Here is a 20,857-nt window from a genome sequence, read left to right on the forward strand (position 1 = left end):
AAGAATGAAAAGAAATGAAGAAATGAAGAATGAAAAGAAATGTTGTCCTCTGGGACAACATTAAACGCACCAACATTGGCATTATAGGGGTCCCAGAAGGAGAAGAGGGAGAGAAAGGACTCGAGAAAATATTTGAAGAGGTTATAGTTGAAAATTTCCCTAACATGGGAAAGGAAATAGCCACCCCAGTCCAGGAAGCACAGAGAGTCCCAGGCAGGATAAACCCAAGGAGAAACAGGCTGAGACACATAGTAATCAAATTGACGAAAATTAAAGACAAAAAAAAAATTATTGAAAGCAACAAGGGAAGAATGACAAATAACATACAAGGGAACTCCCATAAGGTTGACAGCTGATTTCTCAGCAGAAACTCTACAGGCCAGAAGGGAGTGCCATGATATATTTAAAGTGATGAAAGGGAAGAACCTACAACCAAGATTACTCTACCCAGCAAGGATCTCATGCAGATTCGATGGAGAAATCAAAAGCTTTACAGACAAGCAAAAGCTAAGAGAATTCAGCACCACCAAACCAGCTCTACAACAAATGCTAAAGGAACTTATCTAAGTGGGAAACAGAAGAGAAGAAAAGGACCTACAAAAACAAACCCAAAACAATTAAGAAAATGGTAATAGGAACTTACATAATGATAATTACCTTAAATGTTAATGGATTAAATGCTCCAACCAAAAGACACAGGCTCACTGAATGGATAGAAAAACAAGACCCATATATATACTGTCTACAAGAGACCCACTTCGGACCTAGGGACACATACTGACTGAAAGTGAAGGAATGGAAAAAGATATTCCATGCAAATGGAAATCAAGAGAAAGCTGGAGTAGCAATACTCGTATCAGAATAGACTTTAACATAAAGAATGTTACAAGAGACAAAGAAGGACACTACATAACGATCAAGGGATCAATCCAAGAAGAAGATATAACACTTATAAATATATATGCACCCAACATAGGAGCACCTCAATACATAAGGCAAATGCTAACAGCTATAAAAGAGGAAACTGACAGTAACACAGTAATAGTGCGGGACTTTAACACCTCACTTACGACAATGGACAGATCACCCAGACAGAAAATTAATAAGGAAACACAAGCTTTAAATGACACAATAGACCAGATAGATTTAATTGATATTTATAGGACATTCTATCCAAAAACATTGGATTACATTTTCTTCTCAAGTGCACACGGAACATTCCCCAGGATAGATCATATCTTGGGTCACAAATCAAGCCTTGGTAAATTTAAGAAAATTGAAATCATATCAAGCATCTTTTCTGACCACAGTGCTATGAGACTAGAAATAAATTACAGGGAAAAAAAGATATAAAAAACACAAACACATGGAGGCTAAACAATACGTTACTAAATAACCAAGAGATGACTGAAGAAATAAAAGAGGAAATCAAAAAATACCTAGAGACAAATGACAATGAAAACACGACGATCCAAAACCTATGAGATGCAGCAAAAGCAGTTCTAGGAGGAAAGTTTATAGCAATACAATCCTACCTCAAGAAACAAGAAAAATCTCGAAGAAACAATCTAATCTTACACCTCAAGGAACTAGAGGAAGAAGAACAAACAAAACCCAAAGTCAGCAGAAGGAAAGAAATCATAAAGATCAGGGCAGAAATAAATGAAATGGAAACAAAGAAAACAATAGCAAAGATCAATAAAACTAAAAGCTGGTTCCTTGAGAAGGTAAACAAAATTCATAAACCTTTAGCCAGACTCATCAAGAAAAAGAGGGAGAGGACTCAAATCCATAAAATTAGAAATGAAAAAGGAGAAGTTACAACTGACACTGCAGAAATACAAAGCATTATAAGAGACTGCTACAAGCAACTCTATGCCAATAAAATGGACCACCTGGAAGAAATGGACAAATTCTTAGAAAGGTATAACCTTCCAAGACTGAACCAGGAAAAAACAGAAAATATGAACAGACCAAACACAAGTAATGAATTTGAAACTGTGGTTAAAAACCTTTCAACAAACAAAAGTCCAGGACCAGATGGCTTCACAGGTGAATTCTATCAAACATTTAGAGAAGAGCTAACACCCATCCTTCTCAAACTCTTCCAAAAAATTGCAGAGGAAGGAACACTCCTAAACTCATTCTATGAGGCTACCAATACCCTGATACCAAAACTAGACAAAGATACTACAAAAAATGAAAATTGCAGACCAATATCACCGATGAATATAGATCTAAAAATCCTCAACAAAATACTAGCAAACAGAATCCAACAACACATTAAAAGGATCCTACACCATGACCAAGTGGGATTTATCCCAGGGATCCAAGGATTCTTCAATATATGCAAATCAATCAATGTGATACAACATATTAACAAATTGAAGAATAAGAAGCATACGATCATCTCAATAGATGCAGAAAGCTTTTGACAAAATTCAACACCCATTTATGATAAAAACTCTCCAGAAAGGAGGCATAGAGGGAACCTTCCTCAACATTATAAGGGGCATATACAACAGACCCACAGCAAACATCATTCTCAATGGTGAAAAACTGAAAGCATTTCTTCTAAGATCAGGAACAAAACAAGGATGTCCACTCTTGCCACTATTATTCAACATAGTTTTGGAAGTCCTAGCCATGGCAATCAAAGAAGAAAAAGAAATAAAAGGAATACAAATTGGAAAAGAAGAAGTAAAACTGTCACTGTTTGCAGATGATATGATACTGCACATAGATAATCCTAAAGATGCCACCAGAAAACTACTAGAGCTAATCAATGAATTTGGTAAAGTTGCAGGATACAATAATTAATGCACAGAAATCTCTTGCATTCCTATACACTAACAACGAAAGATCTGAAAGAGAAATTAAGGAAACAATCCCATTCACCATTGCAACAAAAAGAATAAAATACCTAGGAATAAACATACCTAAGGAGGTAAAAGACCTGTACTCAGAAAACTATGACACTGATGAAAGAAATTAAAGATGACACAAACAGATGGAGAGATATACCATGTTCTTGGATTGGAAGAATCAATATTGTGAAAATGGCTATACTACCCAAAGCAATCTACAGATTCAATGCAATCCCTATCAAATTACCAATGGCATTTTTTACAGAACTGGAACAAAAAAATCTTAAAATTTGTATGGAGACACAAAAGACCCCGAATAGCCAAAGCAAACTTTAGGAAAAAATACAGAGCTGGAAGAATCAGACTCCCTGACTTCAGACTATACTACAAAGCTACAGTAATCAAGACAATATGGTACTGGCACAAAAACAGAAATACAGATCAATGGAACAGGATAGAAAGCCCAGAGATAACCCACGCACCTATGGTCAACTAATCTATGACAAAGGAGGCAAGGATATACAATGGAGAAAAGACAGTCTCTTCAATAAGTGATCCTGGGAAAACTGGAGCGCTACATGTAAAAGAATGTAATTAGAACACTCCCTAACACCATGCTCAAAATTAACTCAAAATGGATTAAAGACCTAAATGTAAGACCGGACACTGTAAAACTCTTAGAGGAAAACATAGGAAGAACACTCTTTTTTTTTTTTTTTTTTTTTAGGAAGAACACTCTTTGACATAAATCACAGCAAGATCTTTTTTGACCCACCTCATAGAGTAATGGAAATAAAAACAAAAATAAACAAATGGGACCTAATGAAACTTAAAAGCTTTTGCACAGCAAAGGAAACTATAAACAGGACAAAAAGACAACCCTCAGAATGGGAGAAAATATTTGCAAACGAATCAATGAACAAAGGATTAATCTCCAAAATATATAAGCAGCTCATGCAGCTCAATATTTTAAAGAAAAACCCAATTGAAAAATGGGCAGAAGACCTAAATAGACATTTCTCCAGAGAAGACATACAGATGGCCATGAGGCACATGAAAAGCTGCTCAGCATCACTAATTATTAGAGAAATGCAAATCAGTACTACAATGAAGTATCACCTCACACCCATTAGAATGGACATCATCAGAAAATCTACAAGCAACAAATGCTGGAGAGGATGTGGAGAACAGGGAACACTCTTGCTCTGTTGGTGAGAATGTAAATTGATACAGCCACTATGGAGAACAGTATGGAGTTTCCTTAAAAAACTAACAATAGAATTACCATATGACCCAGCAATCCCACTACTGCCATATACCCAGAGAAAACCATAATTCAAAAAGACACATGCACCCCAATGCTCATTGCAGCATTATTTACAATAGCCAGGTCATGGAAGCAACCTAAATGCCCATCGACAGATGAATGGATAAAGAAGATGTGGTACATATATACCATGGAATATTACTCAGCCATAAAAAGGAACGAAAATGGGTCATTTGTAGAGACGTGGATGGACCTAGCGACTGTCATACAGAGTGAAGTAAGTCAGAAAGAGAAAAACAAATATCATATATTAATGCATATATGTGAAATCTAGAAAAATGGTACAGATGAACCAGTTTTCAAGGCAGAAATAGAGACACAGATGTAAAGAACAAATGTATGGACACCATGGGGGGAAAGTGGGGGACGGGGGTGGTGCTGGGATGAATTGGGAGTTTGGGATTGACATGTATGCACCAATATGTATAAAATAGATAACTAATAAGAACCTACTGTATAAAAAAAATAAAATAAAATTGAAAAAAAAAGATAATAATTTGATGTGGCTTGTTCTTACTGGACCTGTACTGACTGCCTTTGGATCAGTCACTACTCTCATTGGTATGAGATCGCTAGTGTGGTTTCTACCTTTTTCCATTTTTATTAGAATTGAGAGAAGATTTGTTCAATTATATGTATGTCATTTCTGCTCTGAAGATCACCCTCCTTGACAGAAAAATAGAGATAAAACAGAAATGGGGACTCTCCACTTTATTGTGCTGTGTATTAACTTAATATTATCAGCTCCGATCAGAGCACTTTTTCATTCCTTGGTCTTTCTAGTTCCAAAGGAGGATTCAAAACCTATTTTATTCTGTTTCATCTTCTTAAAAATAGTAAACGAGGTTTTTGCAAATTTTACTTCATTAACGCGCTTGCTTTTATTTTCCGACACTACTCTTTAAACTTTCTGTTAAAGAATTTAAAAAGTATACACTTTTCTTTTTTTTTTTTTAAATTAATAGCTACTCTATTTATTTATTTATTTATTTATTTTTAGCTGTGTTGGGTCTTCGTTTCGTGCGAGGGCTTTCTCTAGTTGCGGCAAGCGGGGGCCACTCTTCATCGCGGTGCGGGGGCCACTCTTCATCGCGGTGCGCGGGCCTCTTACACTTTTCTTGTTAGACTGTAACTCTTCTGAAGACCCTTCTGCCTTATCATAAGGAAAAAGAAGTTCAGGCCCTAGAAGGTGTGAATTGTAAAATTCACTTAATCCAGGGATGTTGGGATGTTTTGGCAGACTCCTTGAAGTATTGCTGGCAGTGCTTTCCTGCCTTATAACCACTGTGGTCCTAGGCTATATTTTCTGGGTTTTGAAAGTAGACCCTAGTTGTACTAGGTAGAATAGGCCAGTTTGAACTATTTTCATATCATACGCTTATTTGTTGATTCAATTCATTAAATGCACCCAAGTTTAATTATAAAGAAATGTTTATGTGAGGGATCAGTGTTGAAGTTTCCAGTACTGGTATGTATGCATGGGAAAATGTGGAAATATTAGGAGGATACTGAGTATCATTGCAACATTTGTTAACAAGCAACAGGAAAGCATTAACCCACTAATAGAAGTTTGCTTTCTCTACAGGAACAAAACTTGAACACTTTGCAAAAATTGGATGGAAAAATCATAAACATTCAGTTAATAACCCGTAAGTATTTCAGAGATACGAAATAATGAGAATCTGGGTTATCCTGCTATGTAATATGCAACTTTATACTTGAAAAGCAAATGTAAGACCTCAAAGATGTTAACTAGAATGGTTTTTTTCTTATGAAAGGCTTGTGCCCACGTAAACTTTTGACTACTTTTCCGTTTAGGTTTTGGTCTATTTATGTTTAAAATGCCATTTAAGCTTAGTTGCTCTTTTAAGAAAGAATGTGAACGGCTGGCGTTAAAAGATGTAATTGGTCATAGGTTCTAACTCTAGTAAATGAAATTTATTATAATAATTTTAATTGGAAATAACCAGGCCCCATTTTAAACCATTTTTTAAAACTTTTCTTAGTTTGTTTTGATCAATTAAAATGTTTGTAAAACACGTATTAGTGGTTGTTTTAATTATTTTATATTAAATTATTTGCATTTTAATTATGTTAGTGTCATTAGCTCTTACTCTGATAGAATAATATGGTTATTTATATCCTAAAAAATAGTCTGAAGTAAAATTACATCATGTGTATTACTGGTAATTAATCTTTGAATCCCTAGTGCCTAGTGCAATGCATGGCTCATAGCATGTACTTAATGGTTGCTGAATAAAATTGGTTCACTGAGAATTGAATTAGTGCCACACAACTAGAATCTCTGCAAAAGCAAACCACTAGGCAATAAAAGAATAGTAGCTAACTTTATTAAATGCCAACTCTGTGTCACTGTGCTAGGTACTTTTATGTACATTTTCATTTAATTCTCTCAAGGACCCTATAAGGTAGTTATTTTTATTCTTATTTTATAGATGATGAAAATGAGGCCTACAGAAATTAGGCAACTTGCTCAGGATCATTCTAAATAGTGGTAAAATAATGTTTATATTTTTCCTTCTACTAGATTATAAACTCCTTGAGGACAAGAGCCATCTCTTATCTTTATGTTCTTAATGCTTAGCACAGAATCTGGAACATACTTGGTGCTCAGTAAATTGTTTCTGAACTATTAAACAAATTTTGCCATGTTTAATAAACATAAAAACATGATAAGGGACATTTTATACCACAAGTGGGTCATTACCACATATTTCTAATACTTCATGCTACTACTTGTTCTCCTCATTCTTCTGATTCTGAATTGATGTTTGAATTCAGGATATACCTAATTAACAAATAATATCTACTCCCATGCCCTAAATTTAATGGTATTCTGTGAAAGATCTAAGGGTATTGTGGAAGCTTTGGTTAATTCCCTTGCTTATATAATAAAATAGAAATTCCTTCATATGAGATAACAAACCTGTTATAATTTGGCCTCACTCTACTTTGCTGGTCTTATTTCCTACCACTTCCCTGGTTATTCTCAATCTCATCTCTCACAAGATCACTTGGTATTTCTTAAGTGTATTATACTGTGCTTGTTTCTGTGTTTTTAGTTATGCTGTTAACTCTCCCTGGAATATCCTTCTGCCTTTCTTTTGTTTGGCAAGTATCTACTTACTCATCAAGTCCCAACGCAAATATCATTGCTTCTCTTAGTACCTTCTTTTTTTTTTTTTAAACATCTTTATTGAAGTATAATTGCCTTACAATGGTGTGTTAGCTTCTGCTTTATAACAAAGTGAATCAGTTATACACATACAGTATGTTCCCATATCTCTTCCCTCTTGCATCTCCCTCCCTCCCACCCTCCCCATCCCACCCCTCTAGGTGGTCACAAAGCACCGAGCTGATCTCCCTGTGCTATGTGGCTGCTTCCCACTAGCTATCTATTTTACATTTGGTAGTGTATATATATGTCCATGACACTCTCTTACCCTGTCACATCTCACCCCACCCCCTCCCCATATCCTCAAGTCCATTCTCTAGCAGGTCTGTGTCTTTATTCTCGTCTTGCCACTAGGTTCTTCATGGCTTTTTTTTTTTTTCCTTAGATTCCGTATATATGTGTTAGCATACTGTATTTGTTTTTCTCTTTCTGACTTACTTCACTCTGTATGACAGACTCTAACTCCATCCACCTCATTACAAATACCTCCATTTCATTTCTTTTTATGGCTGAGTAATATTCCATTGTATATATGTGCCACATCTTCTTTATCCATTCATCTGTCGATGGACATTTAGGTTGCTTCCATGTCCTGGCTATTGTAAATAGAGCTGCAATGAACATTTTGGTACATGACTCTTTTTGAACTATGGTTTTCTCAGGGTATATGCCCAGTAGTGGGATTGCTGGGTCGTTTGGTAGTTCTATTTGTAGTTTTTTCAGGAACCTCCATACTGTTCTCCATAGTGGCTGTATCAATTTACATTCCCACCAACAGTGCAAGAGTGTTCCCTTTCCTCCACACCCTCTCCAGCATTTATTGTTTCTAGATTTTTTGATGATGGCCATTCTGATCGGTGTGAGATGATACCTCATTGTAGTTTTGATTTGCATTTCTCTAATGATTAATGATGTTGAGCATTCTTTCATGTGTCTGTTGGCAATCTGTATATCTTCTTTGGAGAAATGTCTATTTAGGTCTTCTGCCCATTTTTGGATTGGGTTGTTCGTTTTTTTGTTATTGAGCTGCATGAGCTGCTTGTAAATCTTGGAGATTAATCCTTTGTCAGTTGCTTCATTTGCAAATATTTTCTCCCATTCTGAGGGTTGTCTTTTGGTCTTGTTTATGGTTTCCTTTGCTGTGCAAAAGCTTTGAAGTTTCATTAGGTCCCATTTGTTTATTTGTGTTCTTATTTCCATTTCTCTGGGAGCTGGGTCAAAAAGAATCTTGCTGTGATGTATGTCATAGAGTGTTCTGCCTATGTTTTCCTCTAAGAGTTTGATAGTGTCTGGCCTTACATTTAGGTCTTTAATCCATTTTGAGTTTATTTTTGTGCATGGTGTCAGGGAGTGTTCTAATTTCATACTTTTACATGTATCTGTCCAATTTTCCCAGCACCACTTATTGAAGAGGCTGTCTTTTCTCCACTGTATATTCTTGCCTCCTTTATCAAAGATAAGGTGACCATATGTGTGTGGGTTTATCTCTGGGCTTTCTATCCTGTTCCATTGATCTATATTTCTGTTTTTGTGCCAGTACCAAACTGTCTTGATTACTGAAGCTTTGTAATATAGTCTGAAGTCAGGGAGCCTGATTCCCCCAGCTCCATTTTTCGTTCTCAAGATTGCTTTGGCTGTTCGGGGTCTTTTGTGTTTCCATACAAATTGTGAAATTTTTTGTTCTAGTTCTGTGAAAAATGCCAGTGGTAGTTTGATAGGGATTGCATTGAATCTGTAGATTGCTTTGGGTAGTAGAGTCATTTTCACAATGTTGATTCTTCCAATCCAGGAACATGGTATATCTCTCCATCTATTTGTATCATCTTTAATTTCTTTCATCAGTGTCTTATAATTTTCTGCATACAGGTCTTTTGTCTCCTTAGGTAGGTTTATTCCTAGATATTTTATTCTTTTTGTTGCAATGGTAAACGGGAGTGTTTTCTTAATTTCACTTTCAGATTTTTCGTCATTAGTGTATAGAAATGCAAGAGATTTCTGTGCATTAATTTTGTATCCTGCTACTTTACCAAATTCATTGATTAGCTCTAGGAGTTTTCTGGTAGCATCTTTAGGATTCTCTATGTATAGTATCATGTCATCTGCAAATAGTGACAGCTTTACTTCTTCTTTTCCGATTTGGATTCCTTTTATTTCTTTGTCTTCTCTGATTGCTGTGGCTAACACTTCCAAAACTATGTTGAATAATAGTGGTGAGAGTGGGCAACCTTGTCTTGTTCCTGATCTTAGTGGAAATGGTTTCAGTTTTTCACCATTGAGGACAATGTTGGCTGTGGGTTTGTCATATATGGCCTTTATTATGTTGAGGAAAGTTCCCTCTATGCCTACTTTCTGCAGGGCTTTTATCATAAATGGGTGTTGAATTTTGTCGAAAGCTTTCTCTACATCTATTGAGATGATCATATGGTTTTTCTCCTTCAATTTGTTAATATGGTGTATCACATTGATTGATTTGCGTATATTGAAGAATCCTTGCATTCCTGGGATAAACCCCACTTGATCATGGTGTATGATCCTTTTAATGTGCTGTTGGATTCTGTTTGCTAGTATTTTGTTGAGGATTTTTGCATCTATGTTCATCAGTGATATTGGCCTGTAGTTTTCTTTCTTTGTGACATCTTTGTCTGGTTTTGGTATCAGGGTGATGGTGGCCTCGTAGAATGAGTTTGGGAGTGTTCCTCCCTCTGCAATATTTTGGAAGAGTTTGAGAAGGATAGGTGTTAGCTCTTCTCTAAATGTTTGATAGAATTCACCTGTGAAGCCATCTGGTCCTGGGCTTTTGTTTGTTGGAAGGTTTTTAATCACAGTTTCAATTTCAGTGCTTGTGATTGGTCTGTTCATATTTTCTATTTCTTCCTGGTTCAGTCTTGGCAGTTTGTGCATTTCTAAGAATCTGTCCATTTCTTCCAGGTTGTCCATTTTATTGGCATAGAGTTGCTTGTAGTAATCTCTCATGATCTTTTGTATTTCTGCAGTGTCAGTGGTTACTTCTCCTTTTTCATTTCTAATTCTATTGATCTGAGTCTTCTCCCTTTTTCTCTTGATGAGTCTGGCTAATGGTTTATCAATTTTGTTTTTCTTCTCAAAGAACCAGCTTTTAGTTTCATTGATTTTTGCTATTGTTTCCTTCATTTCTTTTTCATTTATTTCTGACCTGATCTTTATAATTTCTTTCCTTCTGCTGGCTTTGGGGTTTTTTTGTTCTTCTTTCTCTAATTGCTTTAGGTGCAAGGTTAGGTTGTTTATTCGAGATGTTTCCTGTTTCTTGAGGTAGGCTTGTATTGCTATAAACTTCCCTCTTGGCACTGCTTTTGCTGCGTCCCATAGGTTTTGGGTCGTCGTATCTCCATTGTCATTTGTTTCTAGGTATTTTTTGATTTCCCCTTTGATTTCTTCAGTGATCACTTCGTTATTAAGCAGTGTATTGTGTAGCCTCCATGTGTTTGTATTTTTTACAGATCTTTTCCTGTAATTGATATCTAGTCTCATAGCGTTGTGGTCGGAAAAGATACTGGATACGATTTCAATTTTCTTAAATTTACCAAGGCTTGATTTGTGACCCAAGATATGATCTATCCTGGAGAATGTTCCATGAGCACTTGAGAAAAATGTGTATTCTGTTGTTTTTGGGTGGAATGTCCTATAAATATCAATTAAGTCCATCTTGTTTAATGTATCATTTAAAGCTTGTGTTTCCTTATTTATTTTCATTTTGGATGATCTGTCCATTGGTGAAAGTGGGGTGTTAAAGTCCCCTACTATGGTTGTGTTGCTGTCGATTTCCCCTTTTATGGCTGTTAGTATTTGCCTTATGTATTGAGGTGCTCCTATGTTGGGTGCATAAATATTTACAATTGTTATAGCTTCCTCTTGGATCGATCCCTTGATCATTATATAGTGTCCTTCTTTGTCTCTTGTAATAGTCTTTATTTTAAAGTCTATTTTGTCTGATATGAGAATTGCTACTCCAGCTTTCTTTTGATTTCCATTTGCATGGAATATCTTTTTCCATCCCCTCACTTTCAGTCTATATGTGTCTCTAGGTCTGAAGTGGGTCTCTTGTAGACAGCATATATATGGGTCTTGTTTTTGTATCCATTCAGCCAGCCTGTGTCTTTTGGTGGGAGCATTTAATCCATTTACATTCAAGGTAATTATCGATATGTATGTTCCTATTCCCATTTTCTTAAATGTTTTGGGTTTGTTATTGTAGGTGTTTTCCTTCTCTTGTGTTTCTTGCCTAGAGAAGTTCCCTTAGCATTTGTTGTAAAGCTGGTTTGGTGGTGCTGAACTCTCTCAGCTTTTGCTTGTCTGTAAAGGTTTTAATTTCTCCATCACATCTGAATGAGATCCTTGCTGGGTAGAGTAATCTTGGTTGTAGGTTTTTCTCCTTCATCACTTTAAGTATATCCTGCCACTCCCTTCTGGCTTGCAGAGTTTCTGCTGAAAGATCAGATGTTAACCTTATGGGGATTCCCTTGTGTGTTATTTGCTGTTTTTCCCTTGCTGCCTTTAATATGTTTTCCTTATATTTAACTTTTGACAGTTTGATTAATATGTGTCTTGGCGTGTTTCTCCTTGGGTTTATCCTGTATGGGACTCTCTGTGCTTCCAGGACTTGATTAACTATTTCCTTTCCCATATTAGGGAAGTTTTCAACTATAATCTCCTCAAGTATTTTCTCAGTCCCTTTCTTTTTCTCTTCTTCTTCTGGGACCCCTATAATTCGAATGCTGGTGCGTTTAATGTTGTCCCAGAGGTCTCTGAGACTGTCCTCAGTTCTTTTCATTCTTTTTTCTTTATCCTGCTCTGCGGTAGTTATTTCCACCATTTTATCTTCCAGGTCACTTATCCTTTCTTCTGCCTCAGTTATTCTGCTATTGATCCCATCTAGAGTATTTTTAATTTCATTTATTGTGTTTTTCATCATTGCTTGGTTCCTCTTTAGTTCTTCTACGTCCTTGTTAAATGTTTCTTGCATTTTGTCTATTCTATTTCCAAGATTTTGGATCATCCTTACTATCATTATTCTGAATTCTTTTTCAGGTAGACTATTTCCTCTTCATTTGTTAAATCTGGCGTGTTTTGACCCTGCTCCTTCATCTGCTGTGTGTTTTTCTGTCGTCTCATTTTGCTTATCTTACTGTGTTTGGGGTCTCCTTTTCACAGGCTGCAGGTTCGTAGTTCCCGTTGTTTTTGGTATCTGTCCCCAGTGGCTAAGGTTGGTTCAGTGGGTTGTGTAGGCTTCCTGGTGGAGGGAACTAGTGCCTGAGTTCTGGTGGATGAGTCTGGATCTTGTCTTTCTGGTGGGCACGTCCACGTCTGGTGGTGTATTTTGGGGTGTCTGTGGCCTTATTATGATTTTAGGCAGCCTCTCTGCTAATGGATGGGGCTGTGTTCCTGTCTTGCTAGTTGTTTGGCATAGGGTGTCCAGCACTGTAGCTTGCTGGTCGTTGAGTGAAGCTGGGTCTTGATGTTGAGATGGAGATCTCTGAGAGATTTTCGCCGTTTGGTATTACGTGGAGCTGGGAGGTCTCTTGTGGACCAGTGTCCTGAAGTTGGCTCTCCCACCTCAGAGGCACGGCCCTGATGCCTGGCTGGAGCACCAAGAGCCTTTCGTCCACACGGCTCAGAGTAAAAGGGAGAAAAAATAGAAAGAAAGAAAGAAAGAGGCTATAATATAGTGAAGTAAAATAAAGCTATTATAAAGCAGAGCTATACAGACAAAATCTCACCCAGAAGCATATACATATACACTCACAAAAAAAAGGAAAAGGGGAAAAATTAATATATCCTGCTCCGAAAGTCCACCTCCTGAATTTGGGATGATTCGTTGTCTATTCAGGTATTCAACAGATGCAGGCACATCAAGTTGTTTGTGGAGTTTTAATCCGCTGCTTCTGAGGCTGCTGGGAGAGATTTCCCCTTCTCTTCCCTGTTCACACAGCTCCTGGGGATCAGCTTTGGATTTGGACCCGCCTCTGCGTGTAGGTCACCTGAGGGCGTCTGTTCCCCGCCCAGACAGGACGGGGTGAAAGGAGCAGCTGCTTCGGGGGCGCTGGCTCACCCAGGCCGCGGGGAGGGAGGGGTACAGAGGAGGCGGGGCGAGCCTGCGGCGTCAGAGGCCGGCGTGACGTTGCAGCAGCCTGAGGTGCGCCGTGTGTTCTCCTGGGGAACTTGTCCCCGGATCACGGGAGCCTGGCGGTGGCGGGCTGCACAGGCTCCCGGGAGGGGCGGTGAGGAGAGTGACCTGTGCTCACACACAGGCTTTTTGGAGCCTGCAGCGGCAGCCCCAGCGTCTCACGCCCGTGTCTGGGTCCCGCGCTGATCGCTGCGGCTCGCGCCCGTCTGTGGAGCTTGTTTAGGCGGCGCTCTGAATCCCCTCTCCCCGCGCGCTGTGAAACAAAGAGGCAAGAAAAAGTCTCTTGCCTCTTCGGCAGCTGCAGACTTTTTCCCGGACTCCCTACCAGCCAGGTGTGGTGCGCTAACCCCTTCAGGCTGTGTTCACGCCGCCAGCCCCTGTCCTCTCCCTGCGATCCGAAGCTGAGCCTCAGCTCCCAGCCCCGCCCGCCCCGGCGGGTGAGCAGACAAGCCTCTCGGGCTGGTGAGCGCTGCTCGGCGCCGAGCCTCTGTGCGGGAGTCTCTCCGTTTTTCCCTCTGCGCCCCTGTTGCTGTGGGATCCGCGCTGTTAGCCGCGGCTCGCGCCCGTCTCTGGAGTTCGTTTAGGCGGCGCTCTGAATCCCCTCTCCTCGCGCACCAGGAAACAAAGAGGGAAGAAAAAGTCTCTTGCCTCTTCTGGCAGCTGCAGACTTTTTCCCGGACTCCCTCCCGGCTAGCTGTGGTGCACTAACCCCTTCAGGCTGTGTTTACGCCGCCAACCCCAGTCCTCTCCCTGTGATCCCACCGAAGCCCAAGCCTCAGTTCCCAGCCCCGCCCACCCCGGCGGGGGAGCAGACAAGCCTCTCGGGCTGGTGAGTGCTGGTCGGCACTGATCCTCCGTGCGGGAATCTCTCCGCTTTGCCCTCCGCACCCCTGTGGCTGCGCTCTCTTCCGTGGCTCCGAAGCTTCCCCCCTCTGCCACCCGCAGTCTCTGCCCGCGAAGGGGCTTCCTAGTGCGTGGAAATCTTTCCTCCTTCACAGCTCCCTCCCACTGGTGCAGGTGCCGTCCCTATTCTTTTGTCTCTGTTATTTCTTTTTTCTTTTGCCCTACCCAAGTACGGGGGGAGTTTCTTGCCTGTTTAGAGGTCGGACGTTTTCTGTCAGTGCTCAGTGGGTGTTCTGTAGGAGCAGTTCCACGTGTAGATGTATTTCTACTGTATCTGTGGGAAGGAAGGTGATCTCCGCGTCTTACTCTTCCGCCATCTTCCTCTTAGTACCTTCTTAAATGGGCATAATTATTTTTTCTCATGAGCTTCATTGTACTGTCTGTATATGTCTGTTATAACATATCACACTGTATCATACTTATTTATAAATCTTTCTCCTCTGATGATGATGATCCTTGAGCAGAGATTATGTCTCATCTTTATATCTTCAGTACCTAGTAGGGTATTGGAACATAGTATATGCTCAATAAAACTTTGCTGTTACTGAATAGTAGTTAGGATAAGCAGTCTTAAGCCCATAAATATGGTCTAGAGCTGATTTCTTTGTCCTTAGAACTTGGAGAACCATTAAAAATCCTTGTGATTTCCTGAAACTAGTAAGGGACTGTACCAACATATTGAGGAGTTGACAGTACTGCAGTTTCCTGGCTTTGAGGCTCCAAAGAGCAGCTCTTGACCTTCCCCAGAGAAGCAAAGCTTCCAAGCCTTTCTTTTACTTAACTCCCTGCCCAACCAGGTACTCATTTATCCACTCATTACAGCATTCTTCTAAAGGATTTTCATTCACTCAGCTATTATATATTCAGTAACCTACTATGTGCAAGGCGCTGGTAAAGCTGCTAGTGATATAGCAGTGAACAAGATGGATTAGTTCCTTGTCCTCATGGATCTTCTGCTATGTATTATAAGTTCTCAGTTATGTTGAATAGGCAAATGTTATTTCTGAATGTCAGCTTCATCATTTAAAACTCACTGAAACAGCCAAGAATAGCCTTCTAGGTTTGGCTCAGAAATTTCAGATGCTAACTTCTTACACTAGGTTTTGCTTGACTAGTGAAGAAAGATAATCCTGTGTTTGCTGACCAGTCATTAGAGATAACCTGTTACATATTTCTAAGAAGGTTGAGTTAAGAACCTTCTCAAGTGCTTCCTCACAGATTATAAGAATACCTAAAGGCAGTGAGAATCTGTGATCAATAGTATAAGATTAGGGATAGCTTCTGCCACTTTAGCCTTCAGACCTGTGTCTATAACTCTCCCTCCTTACTATCTCTTGAATTCATTACTTCTTTCCATCTTTTTTTTTTTTTAATTTTATTTTTTGGCTGTGCCGCGTGGCATGTGGAATCTTAGTTCCCTGACCAGGGATCGAACCCGCACCCCCTGCATTGGAAGCACGGAGTCTTAACCACTGGACCTCCAGGGAAGTCCCGCTTCTCTCCATCTTTTACTTCCAATTCCCTATTTTAGGCCCTTATCATTTCTTGCCTTAATTATTGCCCCAATCTCTTAGTTGGTTTACTTGCTTTTGGTAATGCCTTTTTACTGTCCCTTTTCCATACCACAGCTTTCTTGCTGAAATACAAATCTGGTCATGTCACTCCCAGCTTACTATCCTTTAGTAGTGTCTCATTGTTTTCAGTATAATGTAAACACCATATACTGGCCTTTCATGATCTGATCCTTGTTCATGTCTCCTGCCCCCTCTTCTTCATCTTGCCTCCATATTCCTTCCCAAATGTCACGCTCTAGCTTCAATAAACTATTTCACCTCAAGAGGCTTTGCATGTGCTGACCCTTGTGCCAGGAATTCTCTACCTCTTATTTCCTCTTATTTGCCTAACCTCAGAGAGGAAGCCCCCTTTAGTATCTGGGTTTGATGTGTATCCTGTTGGTCCCATGGCACCCTGTATAACATTTCTGTCATGGCATTTATCATACTAGAATGGTGTATTTATTGCCATGGATTCAGACTGAGTTCCTTGAGGGTAGGGAATGTGTCCATGTCCCCACTGTCTAGTACAGGATCTGGCTTAAATAAAGCATTTTTTTGAAAGTTGGTGATGGTCAAAGTTAACTTTAGAAGCAAAGGTGCAGGCGGTAGTATGCAGATCTAAGTTACATGGGCTTGATTTCTAAACACTGGAATTGCTTAATTTCCATACCAGTTGAAGTTTGCTTTTAGAAACTCCCTTATTCTATCTATTTGTGCTGCTGTCTTTCCAGAGCAATTTCTGAAACCATCTGATTATATTGTTAGAGGCACCAAAGGGGATGAAAATAAGTTTCTTCTTGGCAGTGATGAGAAAGGAAATGTTTTGAAGAGTGCAGATATTTTATTATAGGTTTTATAAAAACCTATAGGTATTATAGGTACATTTATTTAAGAACGCCATTAGCCTTCATTAAATGTAGTTGTATAATATTATCACCACAAAAGTTGGCTGAATTGCAAGTCATTTAATTTTGCTTTTAAGGAACTAATATTTTTGTAATTCTCCAGGAAAAAAAAAACGTATTTTATTTTAACCTCCAACTGGTTTGACACCAACTAGGTGTACTGCAATTTAATTCTGGTACCTGCCACCCAGAGTTAATGCAGACTCTATGAATTAAGACTTCACAAGACTGCCCTCACTTTAGATGCCAGTTGAAGTAGGATCCCCAGGCCACCTGCACTCTGACCAACTGACTATAAATTTAGGGGTTCCCATGATCCTCTCATGTTTGATAATTCACTAGAATGACTCACAGAACTCAGGAAACTACTGTACTTACAGAGGAACAGCCAAATGAAGAGGCACGTAGGATAATGACTGGGAAGGTTCCTAGTGCAGAGCTTCCATGCCCTCTTCCCATGGAGTCAGGGCACATCACCCTCCTGGTATGTGAAGGTACTTGGCAACCAGGTGGCTTCACCAAGCTTCAGTTTCTAGAGTTCTTATTGGGGCTTCATTATGCAGGCATATTCAATTAAATCATTGGCCACTCGATCTCTAGGCCCCCCTCTTCTCCCTAGGGGTCAAACTGGTTCAAAAGTCCCAATCTTGTATTTGCATGGTTGATCTTTCTGGTGACCAGACCCCTGGCTCATCCCTCCCTTATCCCCCAGCTAACAAGGGGACCACCACAAGTCACCTAATTAGCATAACAAAGACACTTCTGTTATTCAGGAAATTCCAAGGGTTTTGGAATCTCCATGCCAGGAACCCAGGACAAAAATTAGACAAAAGTTTTTTTATACAACATGATATTTTGGAGTTAGGAATTTAAAAAATTCAATTCAAATGACTTATTTATTGTAGATTGAAATGGTTTATGAAAGCCTATCTTTCGTTTGTGGAAAGAGTATTTACATGTTATTCTCTCTTTAACTTCTGGACCAGAACATCTTCAACAAAAATTGTGATTGCTACCTCACATTCTGTAACTACTTATTTTATATTTAGGTATTCCCAGTTCCAAAAGGAGTACAGTTTAGATGAAGTGATGGCATCTCCAAAAATTTTTGATTTTTTGACTATCTTACAATGTTGGTAAGAAAAACACATTTTAATATTTAATAGAAGTACTGTGCCTTCTCCCCCCCACCCACCCCCTCTATCCCTTGGGTAGACTGTAGGCTCTGTATCTGGGTGTATCTGTATATGTATCTGCTTTTATAGAACTCCTACCAAGTATAGTCCTTACCCTGGAGAGAGCACCCTTGCTTCCTATTCCTGTCTAGACACAGATTGTCTTTTCTCTTGGAAAATTATATATTTTACTTCCTTTTCTCATGACTTCCACCTACCCTGTTTTAATAGTATTTATTCATTTAAATGTGGCTTGGGAGGCCAGTGGAGTCCAAAGGTTTTTCCCTTGACCATTTTGTTTTTTCTGCTGTATATTTCTACTGTAGGAAATTTTCCTCAATCATAGTAACTATGAGTAAAGGTAAAACAAGAAAAAAAATCAAAGCTCTAATAATGATAGTAGCTCTGTCTTGAAAATTGCTTGACAATATCTGTCTCCTGGAAGACTGAGTTAGTATTGCATAGCTCCTACCTGTGCCTAACTCTCACCTGGATGTGTCCTGGAGTTACTGTCTGGGATGCAAGTGAACAAGTGACGTCCATTTTTATCTGTTGCAGTATGAGCGTCTGCCCATTTTTAAAGTACAGCTCAACTCACAGAAGGCTTCTTGTGTCTGCTGCCTTCCTTCACAACTGCTCTAAGGAAAAGGTCTATTTTGAGGAGATCTCAAGAGTCTAACCAAACCATGGGCTTTCTGGTATCTCCTATTCCATCCTTTCCCAGTTTCCAAAAGGATTCCAAGACCGATTATTTGGGAGATAGCAAAGTTGGAGCTAGTTAGGCCTATAGTAGAATCTTTATTAGCTCAGGAATAACCTTGTGGACTCCTCAGAAGTCACCAGAAAATACCTTATGTATCTGCAGAGGCAAATCTGGGATTCTTTGCAATAAGAACTTTTTGGGAGAGACCCTTAGAGATCAAGCAGTGACTGATAGCATTTAAATTCTTGATAGAAGTTCAGTCTTCAGGTGCGAAGCATGTATAATTTTTAACTGCAGATATTACAAAGACAGTCCAATGACCAGCAAGCATACCCTGCCTTTCCACACTGAAAGAACTCCTAGACCGAAATTCTAGGATCGAGGTGAACCAGGTGTAAATAACTATTTTCACCTCCTCTTAGTCCCACTTCAGATGGTGCTGCAGCGGCAATTTTGGCTAGTGAAGCATTTGTACAGAAGCACGGCCTGAAATCCAAAGCTGTGGAAATTTTGGCTCAAGAGATGGTGACTGATATGCCAAGCTCGTTTGAAGAAAAAAGTATTATTAAAATGGTGTGTCTGAGATTCTGTTTTATTAATCAGTCAAGGGATTTCTTTTTCAAAATTTCAAGGTGACATCATGTCATCAGCTCTGAACGTTATTTACTTGAAAAAAATTGGTCTAGAAAATTTAATATTATAACCCATCCTTAAGAATCTGTTAAGGGAAAATAACTGATAAGAACATATGCATGCACTTTTAACTAACTAGTGTGCTATTTTAAAAAATTTTGAGTTGACTAGATATGCCCAGAACTCCAGTCTTACAGAGTTAAGGGAAAAACAAAGATATTTTCAGGAACTTTTTTGCACTTTAAAAATCACTGATTGAAGATTGAGTACAAAATGGAGGAAGTAAAAAAGATGAGAGTTCTGACCTAGAGTTAGTTGAATATTTGAAGATACATACATATATACACATATAAAAATGTGCGTTATGTACACACACATATATAAGTAAGCATATGGTTTACGTTAGAGTTTACAAAATGATTTTACAACAATGCTTTGAATTTTAAAATGTTTCTGTAACTTGCCCAAGATCACACAAGCTAGGGTGTGGCAGAGGTGAAACTTATACTCAGGTTTTCTGATTGTAGTACACTTTCCACCACATCACAATTTTATTCCTTGGAAAAGAGGTGAGTTTGCATGTTATTATCTGAGACCAAAGGGGTGTTAATAGCATGAATATTGGAAAAATGGTTTGAATCCTATATGTTCTTCTAAAAGAAGATTGTTTATTTTCATATAGTAATTCACCCATATTTTTCAGTGTATCTGAATCATAATGATCTCTTGATAAATCTCTTCATCCTATCTACCACAACTAAATATTGTGGTTTGATAGAGTTTTTGTAACTTAGCACGGGATATGGCATGAGGAATTGTACGTCCTTTTTATAGTACAAAATGTAATGTGTATGTTCATTCTCCCTCCTGGATATTCTTTTATTTGGACTTTCTGTGTAATACAGAATTAACTGAGATTTCAATATTTATGGTCAGTTTTCAACTGTTAAGGTTATACGTATTAATCTCTTATAAGCCTTATATAAAAGTCCCAGTTTTGATGCCCTTAATTTATTTATATATGGTTTTGGTTTTAGGTTGGCTTTGATATGAGTAAAGAAGCTGCCAGAAAGTGCTATGAGAAATCTGGCCTGAGACCAAGTGATGTTGATGTAATAGAACTTCATGATTGCTTTTCCACCAATGAACTTCTTACTTATGAGGCACTGGGACTCTGTCCAGAAGGTAATATCTCTGATGAAATGCAGATTAACTTACTACATGTCACTGAGAACATTTCACTTTCATCATTACACAAAACAATTCACTAATTGCCTTTCCCTCCATGTTGGCTCTGCCACACTGTGCAAAGTGAATGTAAGCTATCTTGATCTTGGACTTTCAGAACATGTAGTCTTGGACAGTACCAAATGAGATGACAGAGTATACAAATAATTTGTTTTATGTAAATCAGGGGTACTTGTAATGCACT

At 38.8% G+C, this 20,857-nt stretch overlaps 1 protein-coding gene across 1 annotated transcript in view; it reads left to right on the plus strand.

Annotated features, from left to right (window-relative positions):
• SCP2 (sterol carrier protein 2) overlaps positions 1-20,857 on the plus strand; it is a 155,273-nt gene that overhangs the window by 41,517 nt on the left and 92,899 nt on the right. Inside the window, exons 7-10 of the mRNA XM_068539894.1 lie at positions 5,780-5,843; positions 17,964-18,050; positions 19,215-19,365; positions 20,463-20,610. Coding sequence (XP_068395995.1) covers positions 5,780-5,843; positions 17,964-18,050; positions 19,215-19,365; positions 20,463-20,610 — 450 coding nt within the window. The remainder of the gene's footprint in view (positions 1-5,779; positions 5,844-17,963; positions 18,051-19,214; positions 19,366-20,462; positions 20,611-20,857) is intronic.

The sequence above is a fragment of the Eschrichtius robustus genome, chromosome 3 (genome assembly GCF_028021215.1).
Source record: "Eschrichtius robustus isolate mEscRob2 chromosome 3, mEscRob2.pri, whole genome shotgun sequence".
NCBI classification, from domain to species: domain Eukaryota; kingdom Metazoa; phylum Chordata; class Mammalia; order Artiodactyla; family Eschrichtiidae; genus Eschrichtius; species Eschrichtius robustus.